Source organism: Dicentrarchus labrax, unplaced genomic scaffold (assembly GCF_905237075.1).
Source record: "Dicentrarchus labrax unplaced genomic scaffold, dlabrax2021, whole genome shotgun sequence".
NCBI classification, from domain to species: Eukaryota; Metazoa; Chordata; class Actinopteri; family Moronidae; genus Dicentrarchus; species Dicentrarchus labrax.
Genome location: NW_026136720.1, coordinates 6959823 through 6979109, shown reverse-complemented (window position 1 = coordinate 6979109; position 19287 = coordinate 6959823). Strand labels below are relative to the sequence as shown.

The 19287-nt window shown below is 40.4% G+C and overlaps 1 protein-coding gene across 4 annotated transcripts in view; it reads right to left on the bottom strand.

Annotated features, from left to right (window-relative positions):
* The window catches only part of abcc8 (ATP-binding cassette, sub-family C (CFTR/MRP), member 8), a 55781-nt gene that overhangs the window by 9081 nt on the left and 27413 nt on the right, over positions 1 to 19287 (bottom strand). The window contains exons 15-28 of one of the 4 annotated variants that reach the window (XM_051380753.1): positions 19049 to 19225; positions 18003 to 18075; positions 17757 to 17862; positions 12106 to 12138; positions 10184 to 10222; positions 9772 to 9870; positions 7575 to 7659; positions 7161 to 7241; positions 6010 to 6147; positions 5569 to 5694; positions 5243 to 5339; positions 4678 to 4710; positions 3555 to 3802; positions 431 to 597 (exon numbers count right to left, since the gene is read on the bottom strand). In XM_051380753.1, coding sequence (XP_051236713.1) covers positions 431 to 597; positions 3555 to 3802; positions 4678 to 4710; positions 5243 to 5339; positions 5569 to 5694; positions 6010 to 6147; positions 7161 to 7241; positions 7575 to 7659; positions 9772 to 9870; positions 10184 to 10222; positions 12106 to 12138; positions 17757 to 17862; positions 18003 to 18075; positions 19049 to 19225 — 1502 coding nt within the window. The remainder of the gene's footprint in view (positions 1 to 430; positions 598 to 3554; positions 3803 to 4677; positions 4711 to 5242; positions 5340 to 5568; positions 5695 to 6009; positions 6148 to 7160; positions 7242 to 7574; positions 7660 to 9771; positions 9871 to 10183; positions 10223 to 12105; positions 12139 to 17756; positions 17863 to 18002; positions 18076 to 19048; positions 19226 to 19287) is intronic. The other 3 variants (XM_051380755.1, XM_051380754.1, XM_051380756.1) reach the window with 3 other exon arrangements.

The window sequence follows — 19287 nt, the reverse complement described above, 5'->3', positions numbered from 1 at the left end:
TACTAAATCCATTGAGTCTATAATTATGTTTCCACATTAGGACAACAATATTCAACATGAATCTGCTAAGATATGCTGCACAGTCGGCTGGTTGAATGGAACTTCTTCCATGTGAAATACATCTGTTTATTCAGCTGTGTATGTGAGTGTCTATGTGATACAGAACAGGCAGGTGTGTTATGAGTGTTAAGTGTGTCATGTGCATGTGAGCGTCTTTGTGTGCGTGACGTCTCTTGGGTTTTGCGTGAGGACAGCAGATGGTGCACTGAGTAATGGGGCGAAAGAAAGATGCTTTTAACTGAGTTTCCCCTTTTAAATGATCATGATTTTAGTACACACACACACACACACAGTATCAGAGAGCACACATGTGCCTCTCTCACACGTCATCAGGCAGAGCTGCAGCACACACACACACTGAGTGTCATACCTCATGGGGGCCAGTATGATCTTGTTGAGGAGGTCGTGGTGGAGCTCCTTGGCCACTTTGAGGCCAGTCCACTCCACGGCCACAGAGGTGGCCAGACACAGGATGATGCCCAGGCAGCACAGCACACTGAAGACCGACAGATACCACGAATGACTGAAGCCACAGTACTACAAAGAGGGAGAGAGAGAGAGAGAGAGAGAGAGAGAGAGAGAGAGAAGAGAGAGAGAGAGAGAGGGAGAAGGTGATTAAAGACTTCAACTGTGTGTTTTTGAGAAAGTGAGAGAGAGCGGGGTGCTTCTGTCAGTCTGTTGGTTGTAATGTAATTATAAGCCTAATTAAGCTCTGAGCCTGGTTAAAAATTATCTATCTAATGTGACAAAAGCCAGTGAAGCGCTAAAAGCTGAGCTGACAGCATTTAAACGAAAACAGCACAGAGTTTTCTCCATTTTCACCTCAATTCACCTCCGACTTCTTTTTATGATTTAATTCAGGGGTTCCCAAACTTTTTCATGTCAGTAGAGTCCCATTAGACCACGGACCCCGATCCCCCATTCATGTTCAATCAATGATCAGAATGGGATCACTAGAAACAAATCAGTCAGTACATCCAACCTTGTTTATTCCCTTGTTTTTCCAACTTACAAAAAATGTGGTTAAAGTTAAAATATTCTTTTGCTGGGGACCCCCTACAATCCACTCATGGACTTCTGTTGGCCCCCAGTTTAAAAAACCACTGCTGTAATTGTTTCTGTCTCAAGCTTTATTTTAGTAATAACAAAATTCACAAATCTGAGCCTCCTCACCACAGAGATCCCAAACAGAGCAGAGACTGAGATACATATCATTTAATTAACAAGAACCACAGAAGGTTTCTTCACTGCATCTAATGCTAACGTTGGAGGTGGCTGGAGCGATGGAGGGAGTTAAATTGCATGCTGTGGGTGATGCAGGAGTGAGCAGAATGAAAAAGCACGGGCCAGATTAAATGGACCACCTACATGAATGGGATGATAAAAACAACCTGTACCTGCCTCAATTAGTGAATTTCTGAATCAGTGACAAAAAGTTTTAAAACTAAGCATTGCATTTAAAATTTGTGATATTAAAACAAATCAAATCAAGCCAATTGTATATATATATATATCCCCAAATCTATTGGAAAGGGTTTTAGATTCTGTACAATGAATGATTTCAGGTTAAACTCAATTACATTAACTTTATATGTAGAAACATAAAATCAAATGCATAAGGTCAAAGAAATTACAGAGAAGATGAATATAATATCAAAGAAAATGCACTTTAGTTGCTCATAACATAGACTAACTACAATTTGTGTAATCCTCTTATTGTTCCTTTATTTCCAGACAGATATAAGACAGAAACTTATTTAAGTGAATACTGAGTTTAAACCTTCTGTGTGTGCTGTCCGACAGCCTGGCAGCCACATAAAGTACTGTGTTTGAAAGTACAGGACTTCTGAGTGTCCCGACATGGATTATACAGCAGGAGCGGAGATTAGATAAACCTGGCAATTGCACACTGAAGCTTGGCCAAGTGACAATCTGCACTTACATTCATACATTCAGTAAGTGTTTGTGTGAGGAAGAAAGAGAGAAGAGGAGGAGGAGATGATTGCTCTGCTTGTATTCTGCAGCACACTTTAACCTGCCGACCTCAAACCCCCAGCTGACTCTGTCTTTAGCCTTCCGCATGACCGTGTGCAACGTGACCTGGCATTTCAGCTTACAGGAAGGACGCGAACAAACACACATGAGCAAAACAAAGACACACACACACGACTTATATGTAACTATTAATAATAGAGCCGCTTCACTGGACCTGGAACATGATAACCGGCCAACAGCTGCTGTGGCCCCCGACGTGTGAACGACGCAGCTTAACCTTTGCCGGTATTTATATTGTGTTTCTGAGCGTGTGTGTGTGTGTGTGTGTGTGTGTGCGCGCAACTCTGCTTTAACACAATATATGTGTTTTTTTTCTGTGTGCTTGTGTTTGAGGGTCAGTTATGTTGGGGAACAGGGTGCCATTTGTGATGTTTTTCACTTCTGGATTAAAAGCCTTTTGAGCCACCTGTATGACTCATTTCCCAGCAGCACTTTATCTGAGACCTCCTTGAAAGCCACATACTCACAGTAAACATCCTTTTTATGTTCATCTTTAAACTGCTTTTTCATTTTGACACAGAGACTCCATCAATGCATCCTTGTGTCTGTAATATGCAAATGAGTCTGAGCTGCAGTTGCTTCGGGGTGTGTTAGCAAGCGCTCCATCTGGAGCTGGCAGCGTCGGTGTTTGTGTTTGTGTTTTAGGTCAGAGCCACTCAACTGGGATTCACAGTCGAATCAATGAAAAAAAATGCTGACTCCAGCCTGTCTTTAAGAAAATACATGATATGATTAAATGTTAGTCATCTGTCAAGGTTTTTTTCTATTTCTCTGTACATGAATTGGTTCTACTGTAAATAAGAGCTGCAACTAACATTGCCTTCGTTTTTGTCCGACCAACAGTTCAAAACCTAAAGATATTCACATTAGACGATGTTTGGCTTGTGACCCTTCAAAATAACTCTATAAGACACAGGCTTAGTCCACAAAATGTCTGAAATCATCTAATTTTCAAGGCCCAAAGATATAAAACTATCTAGTATTTTGGAAAAAAGGCAAAGATTGGAGATAAGATTTCAAACTTGTAGAATAAACTTCTTTCTTTTTACTATTCCAATAAACATCTCGTGAACCCCCCAGATTTATTCTTTGACTCGATGGAGGGGTCTTGACTCCCATGTTGGGAGTCACTGACATAAGACAGAAGAAGAAAAGCGGTAGATGCTCACTGATAAGCTGCAACTAGAGAATGTTTGCCATTTCTTCTTGTAAACTGAGTTAAATTATTGCTTTATGCCCCCTTAAAAGTGTTTACAATGAAACAGAAAAAAACAAGATCATTAACCTAAACTATTACATAAAGGCTCCATTAAACTTTGGGCTATGTATTTCAGTATCAGTTTTGGACATTGGACTAGAAACTGCTGATCAACACAGAACACAAAATGAATTTTGGCAAAACAACAAATCATTTCAATCAATTCTCAGCAGTCTCTCACCTGGACGATGGTACAGTTTCGAGCGATGGCGTCGGTCTTGGCTCTGATGACATGTGACGTCCAGTGTGCCAGCCAGTAGTCGATGGCGACCATGAGGGAGTGTTTGAGGAGCTGTGACAGGAGGAGCACGGTGAGCAGGAGGAGCCCCGCGGAGGACAGGTAGATGCCACAGGAGCGCCAGGGGATGGTGGCGCGCTGACGCATCACCTGCGACATGTTGTCGTCATCGTCACTCTCCACGGATTCCTCTGGGAGACGAGTTAAAATGTTAAAGAGTCTTAGATTAGTTGTTTTGGTGTGAGATTTGATAAATAACTAAATAATAGTCTTTACAGATTAGCTTTGTCTTATTTTACTTGATAAAAGATATCTGTATTCAACTGTGATCTGCTCCGCTGTGACTCACCGCTCATATGCTCTGACATTTCTGACATTCCACCTCCTACCCTCTTTCCTAGATATTTAATCAATTACATTTGCTCTCTCTGTCGTTCATTTTCTGACACATTTCTCCAATCCTCTCCTCCTGTGTCCGTCTAAAGAACTGCCACTAGCTCAGAACAGGAGAGAAGAGACAAAATAACCAAAAACCAAAAACAAAAGTACGCCAAAGGCTACAGAATCTCTAATCATGTTGTTCAACAGCAAGCAAATGCTCATTCCCACGAATGCTGTGTTTTTCAGCGGGAAAACGGAGCAGCCATGCCACACTGACTAGGGTTTGAGGCTAATGTTAACAACCTTCCGTCTCCTCCCATGATGTAAATATATCAAATCACATCATGCGGCAAGCTTGGGAGCATGAGGCTGCATGTGAGGTTCAGACAAGCTGGAAGCTGAGAGGAAGCAAGAGAGAGTAGAGGAGGAAAATAAAGGGAGAGAATGAGCGACAAGGCTAAACACACTACCGCTACCACCGACTACTATACAGTCATGCTGGCATTAAGTAGGTTTCAAGAGCAGGAGTGACAAATGTTTGGGGAAGGAGTGAGAAAAACGAAAGACTGAAGGGATGATGATATTCTAAGATGGCAGGAGAAGCTGACACAGCTGCAATTTGCTTCACAATGCCACAGACTTTTCTTTTTTTGTCTTTTTTTCAGTCCATGCTTTCTGGGCACACCTGCTTGATCGAACATGAGGGCAGCACCTGATGCTGGAGCCATCGCACAAGTCCAGGCAGGGGTGCAACCAGCACACGGGAGACAACACAGAACACAGATAAAGAGTACAGCCACTGCACCTTAGTAACTTCCACTACAGTCGCACATTCAACAGCAGAGACACACACAGATAAAGGATTAGATTCAGTGTTTGGCCACTGGAGAGAAGGTGGTGTCGTATCTGGTTGCTGAGAAAGTCATGAGACGCCAGACCAAGAGAGAACATGAAGGTCTGGAGCATTTAACACCCACGTAATGTTTGCTTTAAATAGACGGGATAGAATAAATAAAGAAGAAGGGACAAGAATGACAAACAGTCACTAAGATCATTGCAAACATTGCAGCAGGTGTTAACATTAAAAATAAGCTGTTGAGCTTAAGCTTTAATGTAACAGAAAAAGGGAAATGATACTCCACCTTTATTATTATCAGCAGACACACACATACGCATTAGGCTGAAGTCATCCACACATGTAATCAAGCTGTCATTTACTGTTGTCATGGTCATGTGTTGTGACCTCTCACCTTCCTCGTCCTCTTCAGTCCTGGCAGCCTCTCTGGAGTACATGGCCCTCCGCAGGTTTTTCCTCTCCAGATCTGTCATACTCGCTGCCACTGTCTCCTGGAGGAGACACAAACATAAACGTCTGATTCTCCCCAGAATACTAAAGACGACAACCTTTCGAGGCATTAAAGCAAACATCCAGGTAATCAAACCTTCATTTGAGCAGCATTGGATTGTTTGCATCTCTCCTGAATCTAAAAAACTCATAAATGAACAAAAGCAAAGATTGTAAAAGCTGGATTCAAAGTCATTAAGGATTCATTAGCAGTTTAAAGCCATTAATCACCGTCTCAAACTCCTGGTCCTGTCTGTGCATCAGGGTTTTCCACTGTTCAAAGAGTTCTGGCTCAGAGTTCTGGATGTCCTTCAGAGTCCCCTCAGTCTGGATGGTGCCATCTTTCATGGCAATGATCTAACAACACACACACACACACACACACACACACACACACACACACACACACACACACACACACACACACACACACACACAAATGTAGAGAGAATAAATGCAATCTTCAGTATTAGCTGGCACTGGACGTAAATCTTTATGGGCTTTGGAATTTTTCTGACATAAACTGCCTGCATCCCAAATGAAACAATTAAATGTTTACATCATAAATAATATAAGAGCATCTGGGACTATTAATGAATAAAAGAGTCTGTAACTCAACCATTTTCTTCACTTGGTTAACATAATAGTTGCACACACGAACCCTGGTCTTACCCAGTCTGCGTGTAGTAGATACTGAAGTTTGTGTGTGACCAACACCACCGTTCTCTTCTCCTCTCTCAGGAGCTTGAGGATGCCGTCCTGCATTAGATGGTCACTCAGATGGATGTCTAAGGCAGAGAATGGGTCATCCTACCAAATACATAAACAGACATCAATAAAAACTGCAAGAGGAAGAGAAAGCAAAACAAAAACCCCTCCCCACAAAAAAAACATTAAGTTTAAAATCCCTGAAAATGTGTTTCTCTGAAACATCCAATATTCACAACTAAGTAAGCCAAACTCAGAGTTAAAGTTTGGAAATAAACATCCTTGGTTGTTATTTATTAAGCGTTTATACTCAAGAATTAATTAGCTTCAGTAGGACGTGTCAGGTTTTATTATATTTGACTGACAGCGGCCCGGCAATATCAGCAAACAACCCACATCTGTCATAACACTTCGATCCAATGTTGATAAAGTCTGATTGGTGCACGGGGATGCATGATTGGGACTGGTGGGAGAGCACAGAGAAAAACACAAATGCAGAAAACATGCAAAATAACCAAAATTGTTATTTGGCTGGAAAATTATGTGTTAGGTGTTCACCTGCTCGTAGTTACAAGCTGGCTGAGAAACCCGGGACTTTAAGTAATGTAATGTTTGAATATTGACAACAAATACTTTCATCCAACCTAAGATGAATACAGAACCACTTAACCAGGTTAAAGCACCGGACTATATTCTATCTTGTTATATAAAGCAGTCCCACTATGTTTTAACCTTTCATAGACTAAAGGATTAATCTATGAAATAATTGGCAGATCAATCATGTTTTAGCCCTAGTTGCAAACATGGAATACAAAGTGATTATTAATAACTTAGAGGCAGTAAAATCCATTAGGAGCTGACATTTTTGCATTTAGTTTCTCAAGCCTGCAGCTTCAGACAGTGTGTGTTGCTATTTTAGTCACGTAGGAGGACATCAGAAATAGAATCACATCAGAGCTTTCAGGTAAAGCTTCAGAAATACTGCTTCCCTGTGATAACTGATAGACTGTCTGCTAACAAGGCTAATTAAAGGTGCAATACAGCAGCATCCTTTTGATCGAATATGTGTGTGTGTGTGTGTGTGTGTGTGTTTGTGTGTGTGTGTGTAGACTCACCAGAAAGACCAGGTTGGTCTGCTGATACAAGGCTCTGGCTACGCTGATACGCTGTTTCTGTCCACCTGACAGGATGATACCCTACACCAGGGGGCGGGAAAATATGTGAAAGAAAATGTCACTACAAGATTTTATTACAAAGAGGAATGATTCATCCATAAATGCCCGTGGCACTCGCCCCCTGAGCAACAAAGGAGATCACGGCTTATTCCCTGCATTACTGGTGCATGAAGCAATCCAACTTGACAGTGCTCTGTCTGAACCAGGTCAGTCCAGCTCCCTACACACAAACATCAAATTCCCGCTGCACAGTTATGAAGATAAATGCTTCTGCGATACCGTGAGTCACAGTAGGAGTTATGGCCAGACCTGGAAAATAACAAGACCACAGAGGAATTCTACTGTGATACTGACCCGCTCCCCAATCTCTGTCTGGTCACCCTGTGGAAGGATGTCGATGTCAGGCTGAAGAGAGCATGCCTCGATGACAGCTTTGTACCTGGCGGGCACAAACAGAAGCAGAATACAGATGAGGACAGAGAGCAGCTGCTAATACTACCCAGAGGGAAACTATGTGCCTGTTCAATATTAACCTGTTGGTTAATAATCTAGACGGCAAATACATTTGAATGATGCTTATAAGAAGCTTATATATAACTTGCTGTTATGTACTGTATGTATGTATATGCAGCAGATCTGAAAGAGTTCAAGGAGCCTCTGTGGTTTAACTTGAAAGATTTTGCCTTGAACACTTAATCAGGCTCGCTTCAACTACAGAGAGAATAAAGAGATCAGACCACAGAGACACACTGGGGGCAAATTTCAGTGCTGTATAAACCATTCACTCATGTTCAGATTTAAATAAATAGCATGTTGTTTATTTAAATGTATCATCATCTCTGTATTATCCATTTGGAGCTGCCGACTGCAGTCTTCAAACTACAGTAGAAATAACACCACGTTCAGTTGTACATGTGTCGTATTGACAGTTCCCTAATTGCAAGAGCCTTGAGAATATTGTGACCTAAAATATGGGTTCACAGCCCAGAAAAGGCTGATTAACCCTGTTTTAAATAGTCTGTGTGATCTGCTGAATTTCCCAGACTTGTGACTCTAACATAGTCCATGCATAGATTTATGAATCCACAGTGTCACATGACAGTTTTCAAACATAAAAAACAGTCAAATCACTTGCAGCACAGTGCTTGAACTAAGATTGTCCCAGATGCATTGCTACAGTTCACAGTAATGAATGTCTTATAAGGAAGACCCATTATAAGCCTGCACTGGAAGAGGACGAGGACAGGAAAAAGACTGCGTTAACAAGAGTCTTCAGCCATGCAAGCTTGTTCATGAGGCTGTACTTAGCTACTGAATGCTAATGTTAGCATGCTGCAAATTGACTATTCAGCTTCGGCTAAAAATATCATGTGATAAAAGTCAGCACAAGACTGTACAAAAGTCAGGTTAGAAACATGGTTACACATTAATGCAAAGTTGTGGCTCCCTCTTTATTGTAGGTGCAGACAAAATATTCATAATCAACTTAATAACTGTGAATTTTTTATGCTTGAACTGACTAAAATGCAGAAAATCTAATGAGTGACACAGCAGCAAACATGGGCAATTACAGCAGCCCTTAGTTTTTTTGGAAACAAATGGTGCTGATGATGTTGAAAATAAATAAGCAGGACATGACGTAGAGGGGTGAAAAGGATGACCGGAGACTTAGAGGACAGGCAGCACAGGGTGGGCATCTCCTTTTTATAGAACATCTCCACAGCAACAAACAGCCGTCCACTAGATATATTTTCTAACAGTCCATTAAACTAAGAGAAAGCCTGGCTGCAACTGACCTTTCAGAGAGAGGATGAAAAAATTGTTAGGTACAAATTGATTGTGCCCATGCAGGCAAAAATCTGCATATGTTGTCGTGCCAGGAGTGAAACTATAGACACTCAAGAGAAACTGCAGCCAAGACTAATCCTGGCTCGAGGCGTTCAAAACAGTTTATCTGGGAAGTCACCCACTAGATTTTGTTTTTTTTCTTCCGGACTCAAACTGTTGACTTAGTCAGACATCAACACATCCAATTTACCACAGTGGCCTCAGGAATCAGGATGCTTATTGGATCACTTTAGGGGAGTATGTCTGCAGACACTTTTTATTGTGACAGCAATGAAGCAGAACAAAATCAAGTTCAGTAATAAGGGAATACAGCTTACACACAGGGGTTACTAATGCAGATTATGTTTGTGTGTCATGATGTAATAATGTAAGAATAAGACTCAGCAAAATATATAACATAGTTTTAGTTGTTTTTAGACATTTTAATACAGAAATGTCCTTCTGCTCCCCTTTGTACCCTTTCCTTCATCAGCACTTTGCTAATTTTTTTTTTTTTTGCATCTGCATCATGAATAAAAAAATATATATATATATTATCTGTTTGAGTCAGCCAGGGACGTGTGTTGTATGTTGTTTCCCATCTCTCTTGTCAAATTTCTTGTCACCTCTTTACTGTCAACTCTCTAATAAAATCACAAAATGCCCAAAGATACATACCTTTTTTTAAAAAAAAAAAAACAGGTATGCAGGTATGAGCTCTTACCTCGGTTTAATCATGGGCATCTCGAAGGTGATGTTCTCCACCAGTGTCGCATTCAACAGCCAGGGCTTCTGGGAAGCGTAGGCCACAGCGCCTCTCTTCCTATCAGAGGTTTTAAAACCCATAACACATTGTTTGTAAAAACAATAATCTGCACTCTATTTACATCCTAATCTTCTTTTGGACCACATGTAACAACTCCAGTCCATAAAGAACTGGCCCAGGAATCAATAAAGACTTTGGAGTATTAGTGGAGTCAATATGTCTGCTGAGGGTTAGGAGAGAATATCTTGTTCTCTATTATCTTCAGTGGATTTCTAGATAATCATAAGAATTGCTGTTCTGTTCTGCTGATAATGGTGATGCGTCTCCATGGAGACCACCTGTTGTATAGCACGCTGTTGTCTGAGCTCACCTGATGTCTCCATCAGCTGCTGCATCTCTGTCTGTGGGACTGCAGAGAAAATATCAAACACACATAAAAACACGAGATAAGCAAAACTCTTTCCACTGAAATACATCGATTATTCACATGACAGTCCCTAAACCCGCCTTATTCCTGTAATGATTAACCAAAAACAAACATACACATACATTAACCCATCTACTCTTCCCTCACTATGGCAATCATGTCACTGCTCAGCAGCCCAAACACAAACAGGGCAACCACTGCCCTACATGAACACATCTATCATTAGCTGTGATCTTATCCTTCCTAAAAATAACGCCCCCACCCCACCCACCCTCCCCAATTTTTCTTCCTGTAATTTGCTGATATGGAAATCAGCATCAGCCTGTTTGGACTCTGACGCATTTAATTCTCAGAGGGTCTGATTCCTCGGGCTGAGATTAGTACGTCAACACGAGGTCTGTGATGTTTGTTTCTGTTGGTATCTTGTTCATCTTGTGGATGTCTCTCACTGTAAGCTGACCTATAACTGTGAAGGCAGAGGTGAGAAAAGGATGATTTATGCGTAACGGGTTAGGGTTAGATGTTTCATTTCTACACTGTATAGAAATTAAACATCCAAAAATGTGTAACAAATGTAAAAACAAAAAGAACCTTTCAGATTTAGCAAATAGACGTAGTGCTGCTTGAACCATGTGGTAAAAGATTTAAGTGAGTGCTGAGGCAATCTAATACTGCATAGTTCATTTGATCAGTCCGGGGAAATAAATGGAAGTTCAACATGTTGGTTTTTTTTCTTTCCCTCTTCATTTTTACTGGCTGGCATGTTCTTGAGCAAACCCAATTCATCCTGACAGGTTCAAAAAGATAGAGACTGGAGGCCAAGGTGACACACACACATGCTAGACAGCATCGAGACCAAAGCTTGTCTCGCCAGCAAAGAGACCGGGGGAGCTAGAAAAAGTTTCAATATTGAGTCACTTTAATGCATAACTACTAGATCAGTCCCTCAAGTCACTAAAATTGATGATAAATATATAAAATCTGAGCCTTGAAACACAAAGACACAAAGATGAAAATTATTACTCCAAGTAACATGACATTATTAATGTGCTGAGGTGCTTAGGAAAACAATTATATAAATTGAATCTTTAATTGAAATAACTTTGCAGAGCAGCGAGCTTCAATATTGTGTTTACTCTGCACACTGAAGCTGTCTGTATTCACTGTGCCCCGTCCAGACTATAAAAACAGAATTTGCTGTCCTATACTGTTATTCAGCAGGCAGGTGTTGGTTCTGCAGACACCCTAAAAACATTAGGCTATCAATAGACACACAGAGCCAAAAGTTTCACGTTCTGTCGGTGTCTGGTTACATAGAGACAGCGGCATCAGCCAGTGGCAAGACGCCAGCAGTCAAGCTTGATACAGGTGTCAAACGCAGGGCGACGTGGGTGCCTGTGTGTGTGTGTGTGTGTGTGTGTGTGTGTGTGTGTGTGTGTGTGTGTGTGTGTGTGTGTGTGTGTGTGTTGTGGGTAATTCCAGGAAAAAAAACAATGAATGACATGGCCAGTTGAGTTACAAATAGACACAATGATCCGCAGTGTGCTAAAATAACACCAGTATTTGCGTTAGCTAAACCAGTGTCAATTATGAACTGTCAACAGAGGTTATTTATAATCCTAATTTAAAGTGTCCACTATTGTTTGTGTCTTTCCTCTCGCTCAAAAATAGTGTATGACATTATGTTTGCACTTAGCAAATTTTTATGTATTTGACCCTTGCAAACATCTTTAGGAGCTATTCTCAGAACTTCATGCAAGTTTGAAATTGTTCTTTAAGGCAGGACTAAAAATACATGATTGCACTGATTTATGTGTTTAGATTTGGGTGCTTGGGCTTGTTTCCTCTTCACTCTGAGCACTTACCTTTCATCTCCCTCAGACTCCAGGGTTGGCAAGCTGCAGAAAATACAGAAGAAACGATATTAATGGAAGTGCATCTAACAATTCTGCAACTGTTCTTAAGTACAAGTTGTAAAAATGCGATGAAAACTCAAATAAGTGTATGAAATCTGGTTATTTAATTTGAAAAGGCCTCAAAACTCTTATTTTTAATAATAATTAAATGCCACAATGTGTACACACACATACAGTACATACACACAAGCAAACACATGCGTATAACCATTCATATTCAGACACCTAACTCTAAATTCATTAAGATCTGATTGGCTGTTCGGGGCTTTGCACATGCTCAGTAAACGCTGTAGTGTATTTTTAGGCTTGACAAGTTGACACCTCTCTCAGTCTTCTTGAGAAGGTGACTCTGATCACGTGTGACATCGAGAGGGAGAGGGCTGATTTTCACCAGTTTACTGCAGCGGCCTTAAAATGACAGCTGGCCGCAGCTGTTAGGGAATAAGCTGGTGACTGACATTTAAGAAGCTCTAACATGCTGCACACACACGTAAACCCCATTTTTACTGACTGTGTGAAATACGAAAGAGAAATTGAATGCTGACAGAAACTCTATTCAGGAGGTGTTTAAACTGAAATTAAATACCTGCTATGGAGATATATTTAACATGTATTTGTGTGTTTATTTGTTTTATATATATTTAATACATTTTTATAAAGACAAATTTAGATAAAATTAGACATTACAACATAATTTTGTTTGTTAGTTTTTTCCAAAAATATCAGTGTTTACTGGCTCCAGTTGAATTAGATATTAACAATTTGCTCATTTTATTTTCAATTAAAAAACAAACAAATGTGAAGTAAACAGATGTAACAGGAGAGGTTCAAATTGTAGCCCTCTCCCAAAATGAAGGTTTAGAAAAATTTATCTACTACATTTATCAAATAAACAACAAGAGATTCACAAAATAAGGAAAGAAAAGGACATCACAGTTTATACGAAGACAGTAAATATTACTAAAAGTACAAGCACTACTTTTTAAAATATTGAAATTATAACTTAATCTTAATAAAATGCAGGTTGGCGTTCATATCTGTGCACCAAGATATCTCAACAAATACTGTCTGTGTCTGGTTTTCCAAAAAGGAACGAATCTGCCAGGTTTTATAATATAAATTAGAGAGTTTAGTTTGAAGATCTTAAGTCTAAATAGTTGCTACAGTCAGTCATTTTTCTTTACTTTCTTCCCTTTTCCAAGATGATATATTTCCCATCTGAATTGTATCATGTATAAAACAAATACCACATATCACGACTTTAAAAATCTACATGTCAAATATCAAATGGATATTTATTGGTGGATAGAGATTTTCTCAATTATCAGGGCTAAACTGAGCAATTTCTACCAACTCACAATGAAAACACCCCTTCAGAAAATTACCTCATTAGACCTCATCACCTAATGACTCTTGAAAGACACTGAAGCATGAATGGATGGCTGATTTTCATCCTGCAGCAATCATAAAAACTGGGTCGGCGTAATCATGCCAGAACTGACGATTTACAGCTTTTATCTCTCTTACTGAAGATGCCCCTTCACGTCAATCAACACCTTTAAGTACTGAAGGTCAGGTTAGAGGAGAATATGTGAGGGGGTTGTACAAGAGAGTCTCTATCAGTAGCAAGGAACTCTAATCATCAAAGCCAGTCTGAGGAACTTCCCACAGTTTATAACTGTCTTAAATGACCTTAAACATACATCATTAAGTCCCCCTTATGAAGACGAAGAGTAATGGAGCATGTTCGCTGTGCTGACCACGCCTGTTAATGACTGAATATGCTTTCCTATTTATCAACAGCATTCATTCTACTCAGTTAAAGAAGGTCTTTTCATCACCCGCTTGTTTCTTCTGTTCTTTAGTTCAATCACCGAAACCCAGCTACAGACAATACACTTTATTGATCCCGTGCAGTAACGTGCTCTTTTTATTCTCTGGTTTGCGACACGGGGTCAGACACTTGATGTGCAGCAGTTAATTACTTCAGCAGGTATCGCTTTGGGGTCACCACCTCGCTATCCAACTGGTTATGCTGCCCAGTGTTGAGACTTTACTGCACACAAGATATCCAGCCTGCACCGCTTTGACTGGATACTGAGCTCAAGATACAAATAGTCATCCACTTACTTACTAACGACAGAGACATCTCAGACACTCACTGCTCTGTGCCCTATTGGGGGTGGGAGCGTACAGGGGGGAGGAGGACAACAGGGGCCAGAAGGAGCAGTCGGGTGAGGAACAGTGGTGGTGGGGTCTCACCAATAGAAAAGACAGAAATACGGAGCCTGTAAATGCGTCACCCCCCTATGGAACAACGCTGCCTTCCATTACCTGTAATTCAACCTACTAACAGGTTTTATTTGATCAAAAACGAATCAGACATCGATTAAAAGCAAGCAACTTACACAGTAAATACAGACACTGAAACATAAAGTCAGCAGAGCTTATCACGCCGTCCCCAGCGCCGCACTGGGCCTCTCTGACCTGGTCACAAACTCTTTGAATCACTCCCCTCTGGCAGGAGGCTGCGGTCCATCAGGACCAAAACCTCACGCCACAAAAACTGTTTATTTCCGTCTGCAGCTGGCCTCATTAACAAAGCCCGGATCCCCCACTGTCACTGACTCTTAAACCCACCCTGTATATATGCATTACATTAATGTACTCCCATCTATTGTACAGTCTTCTTATCTTTTCTTATCTTTCTTATCTTTATTTTTATTTCTAAAAGTACTTTATTCTTGTGTGATTTTTGTGTGATTTGTATATTTTTGTGTGATTGTATATTTTAAGCATCATTGCACCAAGACAAATTCCGTATGTGTAAAATCCCAAATGGAAATAAATCTGATCCTGATTCTGATTCTGATTCTAAAGCAGGACTTGTTCATGACGCTATCATTATATAGATTTTATTTAGTTACGGAGTGCCTTACAGCTCAGAAAAAAGTGAAGCCCTTTTATTTCAAAATGTAGCCAAAAGCAGAAGAGAAACTGCACTGAAGAGAAATTTGTTCATTAAAAATGTACAAACAGTATTTGATCTAGCAGTGGAGCTTGTGGTCTCTCAATTTCAACATATAAGACAACTTTAAAGTGCAAAGAAAGATAGAAACTCCACCTGCTGAGGAAGATCATGTGATATGATCGAGAGCTCCACAAGAGCTAGTAACTGACCCTTTTCAGTGAGACTGTTTTGCCAAAAAACTACATGGAGTCTGGTGGGCTCAGGCAGAGCACTTAAGACATCAGCTGATCGGCAACAGCTGAATCTCAGAGCCACCAATCACCTTCAAACGAGTCAGCGAGGCAGCCTTCATAAATCTGACAAGCTTGCACGTTCACTCTTCTGATTAGTCATGCTGTTTACTCCTGCCAGGAACATGCTGCTTTCATTTATTCTCTGCTGTCTTCTGCTTTATGTGATTTGTATCTGTTTGGTTTTGTGGTGGGGGAAGCGGTGACTCTGTCGCGTACTTTAACCCTACCATCCCAGATAACCTTTTCATCCAAGTGCCGCTATGAATGTTCCCCCGACTGAAACACTGCACAACAATAACAGCAACAATATGGTGAAAACATTTCAACAAAGTGCTCTGAATGTGTGTCTGAATTCTTAAGGAAGAGTCTAAATGACAGCTCCTTAGTCTCTCTCCATGGGACACACGATAAGTGAGAAGGCTCTGGCGCCTGACAGGGTGCACAATCCAACCTAATATCAGAGGGAGTGCCAGCACGGCCCTGGCATCGCCACAGAATTAGGAGCTTTGTGAGTGTGTGTGTGGCTAGTAGGGGGAACTAAACTTTGTTGACAAGTGGATACTGATAGCGGCGCTATACTGGGTAGGTGACGAGACATTCAGATGCGAAAGACAGAGGCTAATGACTACCAGAATGCATCAGATGGGACATGGTGATTCTGTTTCAGCTGAGCTATTTCAAATGTGCTCCCCTTTTCTAAATCCACTGGTGGTACTATTGAAAACCTATAATTGGACATTCATATTCAGCAATTTAAGAAAGACTCCAGAGGTTACAAAAAGCAATGAAAACAGATGTCAGTCCAAGCTAAGTGATCCAGTTGTGTTAGTCTGCTGTCTTAATTAATCAATGGACTGGAATTTTTTGTGATTTTTTTAAACTAAGCACAAACCCATCAGAGCACAGAACACAGGATATTCACAAAATGTACTGAACCATCTACATATCACATCCAACAAAGCAGAACTATGACTGTAATTCTCTGGAAACTCAAATGAATTGAAATGCACACACACTGCAGGGAGCTTCTTTCTTTTCTCTGTCAATTACTACATAAACATTTTATATTCATTCAGCACAGGGTTAGAATCCACCATTGGGGTCACATGATAAATCTGAGGGGCCATAAGATCACCTAGTTTTTGCTACTTTATTGTGAAATACTGGAAGCCATATTCTTGACATTGGGAACACATATTTGTAAAACTAGCTTTTTCTAGAATTTGGTGAAGACCTTTAAGATCAGAACATAAATTTATAAAACTGCTTGTAACTCAGACTTTTGCCCCCTGTTACAAGAGATCACGAGTGGGGATTACTTTTCTTTGAGGAATCACTTGCTAAAAAGGTCAGGAATCACTACTGTTTTATAATAAGTGCATTTAACCTCCATAGAAATATGAGTTAGATGTAGCCAAAACTGTAACAGCATTCTTTTTAAAGTAAATGAGACCTTAGTAAGTGCAAGCTAAGCGTGCAAAGGTGTTCTCTGTGTGTCTTTAGCCTGCAGCCCACAGCAAGTCTGTTGGGATGTTTCCCTGTCTGCATTTGATTAATTTTGGGTCAGTGGTGCATGAAAGAATCCACATTTTCCTCTTCAATCTATCTATCAGCCGTAAAAAACAGAAGCTGCAATATCAGGTCTAATTCACTGAGCTACAAATCAATTTATGTTATATTTCCATGTCGTGGGAAGAGGTCTGATTTTGAAGCTAATTACATTGGCTTGTCAGGGACGTTGAATTTATGGCTGCAAGAAAACACATATATAAAAGCTCCCTACCGTCCCTGACAGACCAATTACTAGAGAGATTTAAAAAGCCTGAGTCAGAGTGGTCTGGACCTCCATGAGGAACAATTCTCTTTAAATGAACCTTTCACCTCTGGACTGATTTACAAGAAGAACGGTATAACATACAGTGTAAGGGCTTCCCTGAGTGCACATGTGTCATATTGCTCTGTAAATGGATGGATGGAGGAGGTTGAGATACCGGGGTGACTGCGGTACAGATACTGTTATGTTAATGAGACCAGCACTTCCTTGTTGAAGGAAAATCCTCGAACACACAGTGTGTAATTCCATTTAGGCACAACTCAATATCAGATAATTAAGACAAATTATGATTAGCGTCATCCTTCTGCACCATCCAGCGACCTTTCTTAGTTTCATTATGCCATTTAAATCGGATCAAAACTTTCAGTAACTGTACCTCAGTTTCTCAGACAGATGAGGCAATAAAAAAACTCAGTCATTCAAATCCGAAAAGGGATTAAAACATTGTAGTTGACGCATGAGAATTGATTTGCACAGACAGAAAACTGAACTTGTAACTGACCTGTTCCAGGTGACTGTTCCCGATACTTTCTGCATCTCTCCGAGCGCCGCCAGCAACAGAGACGATTTTCCACAACCCACTTGTCCCACGATCATAGTCAGCTTACCTGAGAGGTTGGATGAGAGCCAGAGGTTATATCACAATGAGCATGCACATAGGTAACAGAGGGAGTAACTGGATAGATAAACAAATAAAGAAAAGAACTCAGGAGGCAGATTGTACATCGCACCTGAGCCTGATGCTCACCAATAGGAATCTTGATGTCCACGTTAGAAAGTGTTGGTGGTCCATCGGTCCAGGTGAAATAACCACTACTTATCTAAAAAAAAAAGCATAGCACAGATATTCAGTATTTAACAAGGAAAACATGTCATCCATCCAAAATGATGCAGAGCGGTGGTGAGGCAATACAAAGCAAATGTGACTTCATGCAGGGGAAGGAGGATACCGGGTGCTATTCACTCATACAGAGAATTAAGTGAGCAGATGAATCACTGCAGTTTGACATTTTACAGAGTTAAAATAGCGAGACAGGATATTTATCTTACATTAATGATAATCCAATTAAAGCATCCCAAATATCAAACTACTTTTAATAGTCCCCCACTAAAGCAAATCAGTGCAATTTTGAAAACTGTGACTAGTGGTGAGCAAAAATATTGTGTATGCAAACTATGCTGTAATGATGAAACCTCAAGCTGATTAATTAAATTGTGAAAATGCTGTTGAAGAGCAATATCATAATAACATAAAAACAGGCTCAGTGTATACTGTATATAATGGTATGTAGATGTTGTTTCTACCTGTCTTTATTGGGCTGATTATGTGAGTCACTCAAAGTCTCACCTTTTTTTATGAAGATTAATTATGAAGATTAATTTCATGAAGGGACATTACGATATGTGTGAAGCTTTTAATTTACTGTCTTTAAATGCAAGAAGAAAGTCAATATAAACACCCAGTTCACCTGAAGCTACAGCCAGCCATATACAGTGTGATGAGCTTTGCTTTGTCCTTACAGTCTCTACAACAGGGTTTAAAAGCTCCGTTTTCAGGCTTCCTTTTGATTGGAATTTTTTACACGTTCAATCTATAACATCTTTTTGATTATTCAAAACCAGCCTTTCTTCTTATTATTGCTTCTAAAGTTCACTACATAATTTATTCCTGACTGTTTTTGTTAACTATTGTCATGTTTTTATTATCAGTGTCTGTTCTTTTTTATGCACCACCACAGTTGTAGTAAAATGTAATGACTTTTCAAAAATGGCCTCTCCTCTCCTCTCTCTCACCTTGATACAGATGTCTTGGTCCATGTCCTGGGAGGGTCCGTCGCTCTCGTGGTCCCCCTGTGAGCTGTAGTTGTTCCAGTCGTCCCTCGGGGGGCGCTTCCGGTTCACCACCTTCAGGGGCTGGAGGTGTCGGGACAAAGAGGAGGAGGAGGATGAAGGGAAAGATTTAGAGGATGACTAGAGGAGGGTATAACGTCAGGCACAAAGGACAAAGGGGTACATGGTGATATTAACAGGAA